This window comes from Sinocyclocheilus rhinocerous, unplaced genomic scaffold (assembly GCF_001515625.1).
Source record: "Sinocyclocheilus rhinocerous isolate Xijiao unplaced genomic scaffold, SAMN03320098_v1.1 scaffold1385, whole genome shotgun sequence".
Classification (NCBI taxonomy): Eukaryota; Metazoa; Chordata; class Actinopteri; order Cypriniformes; family Cyprinidae; genus Sinocyclocheilus; species Sinocyclocheilus rhinocerous.
This window is the reverse complement of record NW_015657989.1, coordinates 370,289-381,888: the sequence shown is the minus strand read 5'-3', so window position 1 is coordinate 381,888 and position 11,600 is coordinate 370,289. Positions and strand designations below refer to the sequence as shown.

The 11,600-nt window shown below is 34.0% G+C and overlaps 2 protein-coding genes across 2 annotated transcripts in view; one reads left to right on the top strand and one right to left on the bottom strand.

Annotated features, from left to right (window-relative positions):
• LOC107721987 (caskin-2-like) overlaps window positions 1-645 on the top strand; it is a 70,505-nt gene extending 69,860 nt beyond the window's left edge. The window contains exon 23 of the mRNA XM_016530216.1: window positions 528-645. Coding sequence (XP_016385702.1) covers window positions 528-624 — 97 coding nt within the window. The 3' untranslated portion in view covers window positions 625-645. The remainder of the gene's footprint in view (window positions 1-527) is intronic.
• LOC107721989 (nucleoside diphosphate kinase A) lies at window positions 637-4,858 on the bottom strand. The gene is given in 4 exon segments (XM_074560113.1): window positions 637-2,602; window positions 3,366-3,478; window positions 3,624-3,725; window positions 4,726-4,858. Coding segments are annotated over 4 exon segments (462 nt in total). The 5' UTR covers window positions 4,855-4,858; the 3' UTR covers window positions 637-2,484.
• Window positions 4,859-11,600: the final 6,742 nt, after the last annotated feature.

The window sequence follows — 11,600 nt, the reverse complement described above, 5'->3', positions numbered from 1 at the left end:
ACAACAAAGAATATCGTTTACATGTAGCGCGTCAATTCTCTCTCTCTCTCTCTCTGCGTGTGTGTGAGATAAAGCGACGGCGAGTCGTGCGCTTCGCACAAGTGTTTACGGTACGTCAAATACAGGTGCATTGCACATCCATTCAGATGAACTGAAAAATAGCAGAGATCACTTGGAGAGAGAACCTCTGAACGGAGAAAGTGGCAGTTCTTAAAAGCTGAAGAATTCCAAAGGAACTTTGTTATTTTGACAGGAAAATACAACAAAGTACATCGTTGACATGTCAGATGAACTGAAAAATAGCAGAGATCACTTGGAGAGAGAACCTCTGAAGCGCTCAGTCAGAGTGTTGGGCGAGTGAAAATATATCTGTGCTAAACTTATACTTAGCCTCCAACTCACACTGGCGAGTAAAATCTGAGAATTTATTAGCCATTGGCTAATATTAGACATCATTTAGTCGCCCAGAGTGAAGATTTACTCGCAATGTAGAGGGTTGACCTTGTTCTTTCTCTTCTTTCTCTCAGGGGCATTAACACAGTGAAGTCAGCTGGGAACATTCTTGATGATATTGGGAACATGTTCGATGATCTTGCTGACCAGCTGGAAGCCATGTTAGATTGACCTACTGTAATTCCTACAGGTATAACCGTTGTGTTGGGCCTTCACATTGGAGCTTCTGGATGTTTTAGACGTGCAATGTCTAACTTTTCACACTTTGTTTACGTACTTTGGTGGTCCTGCTTATAAGTATTGGTTTTAACAGTTGAATTCAATTAGCCAATTTAAGATACCAGTAGTAACGGACTGTTGGCTGGATCGTGCCTCAAATTTCTAAAAGATCCACTCAAGAACTTCCGCAATATCCCTTACCAAACTGTTGCTTTCTGCATCTTTGTCTCACTCGGACAGAACGTATCTGCAATGAAGACTGCAGAATGTCAGCACTTACTGTTCAGATGTACTGTGCTAAAGCTCTTTCAACAGAGACGCTTTAATTTCCTGTTGTGCTCAGATCAAGACTCACAGTTGGCCTCTAGCGAATGGATATACTGTGTAAAATCTAAGTGAGATACAACCTGCTTCAAGTGCTCTGAGATTCATCACTCTTCAATTTTGTTTTCTGTAGACTGAAAGATCCTTTATTCTCTGTTCAAAAGCAATAATACAGCTGATCAAAAACATAACCAAGAAAATGATCGATTTATTAATGACCCAAACCTCATGGACCAAGTATGATTGACTGTACTGTAACTTTAACTATTAAAAAAGGTCCATGTCCTGCCAACAGATTCAGTGTTATACAGTATATTTTTTAGCTTCGCTGTATATTGTATGTTTCAACCTTTGCATAAGAATTCAACTAGAGCTTAACATGTTAAGAAAATGACTTTTCTTAGCATATTAATAGTATATTTTGACAACCATTGTGTTTTGGGAAAGAGAAACATTTAATGGATTACATCTGTTATATATTTTTGTACCAGAATGATCATTTATTGGGTTTGTCAGGTTAAAAAGGGACAGTCCCTCTTTGTGAATTCTGTCACTCTGACTGAAATTGACAAGCAAAAATAGAAACTGTTGCACTATGTTTTTAGGCTCAGCTGACCAAAAGGGAACTTTTATTTTAATAAAATGGGGCCCATGTGGTTAAAACACACAAAACGTCACCAAACTAGAATATACAGGACAAGAAGTGTTCAAATGGAGCATTCATTTATATTCACTTCTGACTCTTGTGCACATTTACCATCTTTATGTAGTGTATGAACTATGTATCTTTTATTGGATGAATTTATTTCTGCATGTACTGTACACTGGCAGGACGACCAGTACTTGACTGAAAGAGACCTTGCTCTAATTGTTTCATTGGAATTACATTGTTCAAAATAATTGTATATGTAATAACTGCAAAAAGACCAGATCATCCTGTTCTTGCATGCTTTTCTTTCTCTTTTTTACTAAGTAACAATCTGGAATTACAGGTTTTGTATTGTGTGGCATAATGATATTTTAATGGACTTTATGAAAACAGCACTGCTGGTGCTATGGTATCATTTAAATGAGCACTGTGTACTTTATTTCCCAAGTTCATTCCTTACTGCAGTGCTTTGTGTGGCATAGTGCTGTCAAAAACTAAAGACACGTGATCTGTTGCTTTGCCTGATTGGGGCCATCAGTATCATATAGTAAGTATAAATAGACCTCTAATTCATTCATTTGAACTACTTGAAGTATTATGTTTAATAAAATAAAATTGTGAAGAGATCAATCCTCAGACTACTCATGTCAAAGTGGCTCTAACATTTGTTTTATTATGTAGTGCCGGCTCATTGAAACTGTCCCTTGAACTCGTGGGATAGAAATAATTTTTGGTTTTATTGTAAAGACAAACACCAGAAACCGTGGGAAAACATGAAAATGGAATGAATTAAATCAGAAACACCAGAGAGGGAGAAAAGTGCAGAAAATGAAGAGTGCTCAGCCATTGAGCCAGCTGTCCTGACATTTGGTGTAGTCACAGATCTCCTCTGGTTTGAACCACAGGTTGATCTCGGTGTTGGCACTTTCGACAGAATCACTGCCGTGAATGATGTTCCTGAAGTGAAAGCAATTTAATATGAGCAAAAACTAGTGCAGATAAATACATGAAAGTGCCAGACAAACAGATCCAAATATAGTTTGGGGTTGGTAAGCATTTTTATTGTTTTTAAGACAAAAGTAGTCTTTTAATGTTCACCAAGGCTGTATTATTATTTTTTTTAATCAAAAACAAAAGTAAAAATAAAAAAAATTTTTTTAAATAATGTTTTCTATTTTCATATATTTTAAAAAGTAATTTATTCCTTTAATGGCAAAGCTGAATTTTCAGCAGCTATTATTCCAGTTTTCATGACATGACCGTTATTATTATCAATGCTGAAAACCGTTGTGCTGCTTAATATTTTTTGTGGAAACTGTAATATATTTTTTCAAGAGTTTTTGAACAGAAAGTAAAAAAAGAAAAAAAGCATTTATTTGAAATAGAAATCTTCTGTAACATTATAAATGTCTTCTAAACGGTTTTAATTAATTTAATGCCTTGCTGAATAAAAGTAACTTTTTTTCAACATTAATATACAGTATACATACCCTGACCCCAAACTTTTGAACTGTATACATTTGTCTTTTTCTAACCAAATGTCTAAATAATTGATTGGTTTGCAGAGTGGATGTACACTTAAATATTAAATCTAACATTCAGGCAGTTATTTTCCATTACATTTACACGTTCATTTTTCGGGCTCTTTTTTTAATAAACTATCTGCTGTTTAAAACACAGTCATCAAAATGTTATTTTTGAATACAGCGTAAGATCTTACCGGACAACCTGAATGCAAAAGTCACCTCTGATAGTCCCAGGTTTGGAGTCGATGGGATTAGTCTCACCGAGCATTACTCTGCCAGTTTTTATAACATTAAAGCCCTCCCACACCTAAAAATATATCACAGAAATAACACTAGTACAATCACCTTTATGAAATTTATGAAGAATATTTATTAGCAATAAAGGAGAAATATTTAAAAATTCAAAGTGCCCTAGAGTCACACTCTGGGGAAAATAATATAAATGGGTTTACCATGGCAACCACAGGGCCAGAAGACATAAACCTAACAAGCCCAGGGAAGAAAGGCCGATCCTTCAGGTCACAGTAGTGCTGTCTCAGAAGGTCCTCATCGGCCTGCATTGAAGACAAACATACAAAACATGAGCAAAAAAGCATACAAAGTTTTGAGAATTAAGGTTCCTCTAATCCCACATACCCTTTTGACCTCAACTTTTTTGTGGCTGAATCTTTATTTTAAGGCAATGTTTACTGGAACTAGATGGTCACATGGGGATATATATATATATATATATATAGCAGGTGCAACTTTGCAGACCACAAGGATCTACAATTAGAGTTAGTAATTGGTTTAACCCTGAGAAGACCAGCTCTAAATGGAGATTTCCACAATTAGAGACTAGAGAACTATAAGGAAAAACCAAAAATACATTGTTTTTAATCAGCTAAGAAATATAATAGAAACTTCATTAGAAAATCTATTTAAAATGCATTCATAATACAATTATATATTTTAAAACATTTATTAAAAAGTCTTTTTTTTAAATATTATATAAATATTTATATATTGCCTGTAGATTTTTTTTTTCAGTGGCATCTGAGGGCATTTTTATAACCATATATATGTAAATAACTAGATGGTAACAGGGGATATAAATAGCAGGTGCAACCTTGCAGACCACAAGGAACTACAATTAGAGTTAGTAATTGATTTAACCCTTAGAAGACAAGTGTGTCTGAGAGAGAGCTAAAGTTCCCTCACACCAAGGTGAAGAAGGGGAAAATGTATAAAGTTTTAATGTGATTAAGTTTTTTAGAAAGTCGTGTGTGTGTGTGTGTGTGTGTGTGTAGCCTATATATATATATATATATATATATATATCTCTCTCATCCTTGAATATGCTGAAATAACAGAACGTTGATAACAATGAGAGCTGAGCAGTGATGTAGCTGTCTTACCGCGAAATATATTTAAAAAATAAAAATCTATACGTTAAGAATGTAGAAATAAATACATCTGTTGTCAATTTCACCCTCTCAGCGCGCAGTTTTACCATTAAAAGAAAATGCAAGTCCTATTAAAACAATAGAGATAAAAACTGTTAACTCAATTTACCTGGATCAACTTCATAGCAACTAACTTGAAGCCTTTCTGTTCGAAACGCTTGATGATCTCTCCGATGAGCCCCCTCTGCACTCCATCAGGCTTGATGGCAACGAACGTGCGCTCTTAATTTCCAGACATTGGGCTTCAAATGAAAATAAATACCGGTAAAACATAACATAACACAAAAACAGTATGACAGAAGTGCATTCAAATTTACGCCGTCGCACATTTGGCACACAGGGCTGGAGGTGTGGAGGGGGGTTTGGGTGATGAAACCCCTGAGCCCATCACTAATTACATGTCAAGTGACAGTGGGAGATCCTTCCTGCCCTGTCTTAACCCGCATTGACGGCTTAAACCGTGACTGTTGATCTGATCTGCTCGCCGTCCTCATGCATCCTGTCCTAGCACGTTATCTAATCACGATTTCATTTGAACAAACTTTATATCTCTGCCATTCTCTATTCTAAAAAGCTGAAGTCATATAAAAATTATAATTTTCATTCGAATGCGACTTTCAGATTTAAACGGACACGTCTAGAAAACGATTATTATAGCTACGGGCTTCTTATATTCGGTCAAATTTCGCTCATGCTAGTTTAAATCAGTGCACGCGCTCAATTTGAAGCAGCATCTGCGCGAGTGCAACATAGTCTACCAACTGTTTAAAATGTACCTGGGCATTGACATTTCATTTGTAAGAATAAACTTTTGTCACATTGACAGTAATAAGATAATAAAAAGCAGTGAAAACATTTTTCTTACATTTTCTGATGACAGTTCACGAGTCTGAAGTGGATTCCTCACGCGCGAGTGCTTTCACTAATCCACGATCATCTGCACTAAGTGTTTTCTGGAGGTGGGCGGAGACTGATTCCAGTGCAATGGCATTCAGCGATATTTAATCTGTTGCGATGGAATGAATCCAAATTTATGATACGCAAAACATACATTTTGTAAAACCTTTACAGATCTTGCTTGATTTTACAAAATTATTAGGTTGTTTTTTTCCACTGGGATAAAGTTCTTAACCTTAAACAGACAACATAACTTTCTGTCTGTGCATCATTTATTTTTTTATTGCCCCTAACAACACATTTGCACCTTTATTTTATTATTATTATTATTATTATTTTTTTTATTATTATTATTATTATTATTATTAAGTATGATATAATATAAAGATAGAGCCTAGATAAGATGGGGCTTGTTGCCACACTTTTGATTCCAGTGAATATTTCTCAGAGCAAGTTAATATTTTTGAAAGTCAAACGTTTATAGGCTTTTAGGGGCATTATTTTTAAAGTAACAAATTGATGATGATGATAATAATAATAATAATAATTATTATTAAATCAACAACAATAATGCAACTTTAAATGTTATTTTTTAAAGTTATATTTTTAATTTAAAATTATATTTTGATTTATATTTTACTCTAAAATATGTAATATTTATTACTATTATTTTCCTTTTCTTTTCTTTTCTTTTCTTTTGAATGCATCTCTATTTATAAATGCATTAATAAAGATTTAAAATGATTCACTCATTTAATGTTTTGTGCTTGTAAATTTAGTATCTTGTTTACAATCCTTTTTTTAACAGAGCTCTAATGAGTTAGATTACTTCTAACACGTAATTGCACATCAAAATTCATTATGCATTATGGCTTTATTGCAAACCACATTAGAGAATCATAAAATATCTGATTCGTTAAGTGCACCTAAAGCAATTTATCTACAGGCCACTAATCTAACAGCAGAGGGGCAGTGAGGGATTGATCAGAACTACGGTTAAGCCAAGCATTACATCCTGCACATAGTACATGGCCATTATCTCTGTCTGTAGAACATATTTCCCAGGTGAATTAGACCCATTAGACCATCTGTGCAGTTAAGAAATATGCAGCAAATCCCTCAGCATCATATACTATCCAGGGAACCACTTCACTGCAGTCATGTCAGTTACTTATACTTCCACATGCTCTTTTCCACAGTTCCATTAAATGTCTTATGCAACTGTCAGTTCAGTATCTAATGCATGCACCGTGTAGTGACACTTTACACTATTATTTGACCATTCGTAGAGTCTTTTGACAACTATAGTGAAGGCATGCGAGGCAGTTAAATTTCAGCCTTGTGTAAAGAGACTGGGCATTTGAATGACAGTATTTCCTGGCAATTAAATGTTACAATTTGGTGGCTTGTAAGTCTCAGTCCTCTTAAATAAAGTATTGCACTGTACTGACAATAAAATGAAAAGCAGGAGTGTGGAAAGGAGTCTTCATTGCACGTAATTGTAATTCACTGAAATAAGTGAAACAAGTGTTTTTTATATTGGTCTAATAGAAAATCCTTTTTTCTGGTTTAAACCTTTTTTTTTTTTAATAGTTAATAGAATATTAAAAAATAGTATAGATAGTGTTGGCAAGCTTTACTGACTGCATAAATTATTGTGGGTTTTTTCTTTTTTTGTAAAAAATACCAACAGAAAATATAATTTAAAAAGACATCTCGATAAACGTTTAGTTTTGGCTTGTCTAAGAAAATACTATATTAGTATGGTATATGGTTTATAATAACCTTTTATTTGCATACATTTTTATGTATTTGGGAAAATAAATATTTTGATTAATATTAAATTAAAATGTAAGATTTTAATGTAAGATTATACTTTAAGTATAATTTGAAAACAAAAAAACAAAAACTAGTACATTTGGCTGAAACAATTTAGACTTTGTCCAAACTATAATTATTTTCAGTGTACATGTACTTATGCAGTCACATACACATAAGGGAAAAAAGAAACAGAGAACACCAAGGTTTATATGTAGCCTTAATCAATAATGCAGTATGTGCAACTTTTCCATACTATATATACTGTATATACAACCCTACCAAAGTTTTAGTGTTCTCACTCTCAGCCTGTTATCCATTTCAAAAATGACCCTGACATGACAAGAATGACTGCTGATAAACTTCAGTCCAGTTTTAGCAATAATTCATGTTTGTTTTCTCAACCCATCTTTCCTATTTGCAGTCAATGCAGTTTTGGCAACAGAGGGATTCATGATGCTGACCCTGAGAAAAAGACAAGAAACAAACAAGTCAAATGCCCCAAATAACCTCAATACCCAATCACTGTGCAATGCCTGAGGTAGTCATATTACTGACCAACATTTTTGTAGCAAAAGTTGGACCTTCACAAGTGAGTGTTAATTCAACAGAACCTGACAATAATGTGATCTAAAGGTGCAATCACATTTACCGTTCGGGGAATTTCTGTAATCAATTCAATAGGAATCCACACGCAATCGGGAATATCGCTTGAGGGTGAAATATTTCAGATTTGTTTTCAAGTTGGTCAAGAGAATTTGCTGCATCGACCAACAGAAGTGACATCTCTGTGAGGTCTGCTTCAAACATACACTCTTGACAATAAAGAAATATGACTGACACTTAAAGGAATAGTTCACCAAAAAATTATTAAAATTGCTGAGAATTTGCTCACTAAAATGCTATCTAAGATGTAAATGATTGTTTCTTCATGGGAACAGACTTGGAGAAATTTACTATTACATCACTTTCTCACCAATGGATCATTTGCAGTGAATGGGTGCCATCAGAATGAGAATTTAAACAGCTGATAAAAACGTCACAGTAATCCATATGACTCTAGTCCATCAATGAACAACTTGTGAAGTGAAAAGCTGTGTGCTTCTAAACGGTGCTTGATCTGTGCACATTTCTCACCTGATTCAGATGAGACTATTTATTTCTACTGGAAATATAATGGATAGAGGACTCGTATTGTAGTTGAAAACAACAGTGTTAAGTTAAAAATGTCAATGATAAATTTGTTTTCTTACAAACGTGCAACTTTTCACTTCAAAAGTTGTTAATTGATGGACTGGAGTTATGTGGATTACTTGTGGATTATTGTAATGTTTTTATCAGCTGTTTGAACTCTCATTCTGACGGCACCTATACACTGGAGAGGATCCATTGGTGAGCAAGTAATATAATGCTAAATTCCTCTAAATCTGTTCCAATGAAGAAACACACTCATCTACATCTTTGGATTGCCTGAGAGTGAGTAAATTTTCATGATTTTTTTTTTTTGGGTGAACTATTCCTTTAACACCAATTTGAAACTGCAATCTAGTTTATCATCCTTAGCTATCATATAATGGCTCTTATTTCCACATCCTTCCTTCTAACAGAATATGCACTTATCTGACTAAATGGATAAACAATCCTCTGCTAATCTCTCCAAGAGTACTAGATGGTTTGTATTCCATGCTCTATTTTTTACCAGGGCTTAAAGTAAGGACTAAATGAGGTAGCTGCCAAGTGGTAGTGTGAAGTACTGCCTCCTTCATAGTGACTGTAACTTTGATTTACTGTAAGTCACTCTAGATCTTGTTCTTTCCCCTTCAACAGAAATGTAGCCTCTTTTTCAGTTTAAATACACATCGCTTCTCTAAATAAGTATCTTGCATATTTGGTATTAAACCCTGTTATTTGTTATACCTGATTAATGTGGCAGAATGTCAGTCAATCAGCACAAAAGCATTATGCAATGCTCATTGAGGTCTAACAGCTCTGGGGTGAAACTGCAGGAAATATAAGTAAAAGGTCTATTTTAAATTACACAATTTTCTCTACTATCTGTTCCATTTGCTTATAATCACATTTGTACTCCAGCAGCTTTATTCAGGTCGCCTCATGTAATTGTAAATCACTGTGATTTTTTTTTTTGTGCTCTAATTTTCCGCATCATTTATTTGTCTGAGTTGTAGCAATCAGAATGCACAGAACCAATAATAAATAGGTATTTTTAGTGTTCATTTTCTCTCATTAGAGACTTCATTAAATTATTATAGTTCTCAGATCAAGTCTGCTCCGGAGTTAGAAGACAAAACAGAAAGTGAAAAGTTGTTGCTCTTGCTAGACTGAAACTTCAGTGTGACGAAGTTTGCAAACTGGCTTCCTACATACATAAGTGTATCCAGCTAATTTTTCAACGCGGAAGTAAACTTTTTTTTTTTTTTTTTTTTTTTAAATGTGCAAGACTTAAAGGTAAAGTAAAACCAATCAATCAATCAATCAATCAATCAATACAAAAAATAAATAAAAAAACCAATAAGCAAGCAAGCTCTAAACAACAACACTAACAACAAAATTGGAACAAAAATTCCAATAATCACAAAAGTCAGGATGACAAGTTATGTAGAATGCAGATGTTTTATAAAGTCATGTTCACCTAGGAGGTTACTAGCTGCTAAACGCTTTCCAGGTAGAATACAGAACATGTATGCCCGGCTATTATTTATTATTTACAAATTTTCACAAATATATCAAAAAGGCTTTTTAAGTGAGTTGACTTTAGCATACAATGAGTATAATCTTAACTTTCACATTTTCTGATATCAGTAAAGATTTGAGCAACAAAATAATTAATTTGTATTCTCAGTGAATTTTCCCATTTTCAGCTGTAGGATTTTTCTTATGGTTTCACAGGTAATCATGAACCCAACCACCCCTCCCCCTCTCCACCCCCTTGATTCTCCATAAAGCCACATGAGGGCGGTGTATAGGCAGTGCAGTCATTCCAGATGGCCTCAATTGCTTCATTCTTGGCCTGCCAAACAGACGTTATCGACAGAGCAATCCAGCTGATGATAGATCCTCATTCAGCTGCCCTCCTGCATGGATGAATTCGGGGGAGCTGTAAATGAGGACTGGCATATGGTTGGTAATTTAGTGTGATTTACATATAAATTGATATACAAAGAGAACTCCCATCCGTTCACAATTAACTTTCCACTTGTATTCGTAGCTCGTTTAGTCCACTCGTCTCGAACCGGTAGTTGGGTACAAGTTCAGAGCTGAGATTTCAAAAGTCTGATCTTGTAAGGCATATGGCGCCTTCATCTTGCAGTGCATCAACCATTAATGGCGGGAAAGGAAACAAGTACGATAATTTACGGAAATCACTGAAACTGTTATCAAATATACAATCGTATTAGTTATACTAGGTCATAATGAACACTAATAAATAATATATATATTTATAATAACAACAACAATACTACTCATAATAATAAGGCAATATTAGAATAAAATAAAATAATTATAGCCTACATTATTTGTACATTTTATATTTTATGTTGTATTAAGAATATATTGATTGATTGATTTTGTTATTTTACTACTTCCAGGTTTGATCAAATTGATGTGTACATGATATAGCCTACAGTGTGACATATTTAGGCAATATCTCACCATTGCTTCTGTTTAATGCCCCAGTTGCAAATTTTATTAAAACAACTGCTTTTTTTTCCCAAATATTTTTTAATTGAATTAAATCTGTCTATTATTCTTGTCCCAGACTCAAATTCTGTCTTAAACTAAAATTAATCATCATAAAAATGTGAATTATTACATGTTTAAAACCATAATCTAAACATCATAAAAATATGAATTATTACATGTTTAAAACCATAATCTAAACAAAGAGTGAAACAAATATATAATGCTTTATATTAAACATCAACCCATGAGGGACCTATACCTATGTTTTTTCCCCATCATTGCTAAACACTGAAATATTTGTATGTGTATTTGTATGTTTTTTCCAGGCATTTTCATTGTAGCTGTTTGAAAGTATATGGTGACATTATGGAGCATACACTTACCCTTCATTTCTGGTGACATGATGGACTGAAGAGGACATTACAACATTTCTGGTAAGGTTTAGAATGCTTTGTTTTTTAATTTGTGTGTGGGTTTTTTTTTTTATTGTGCATTCTTCTCTGTAAGGGTCTGTGGTCAGTGTTAGTAGAAAAGGATTCATGGATACACACTTTTAAATATCTATTG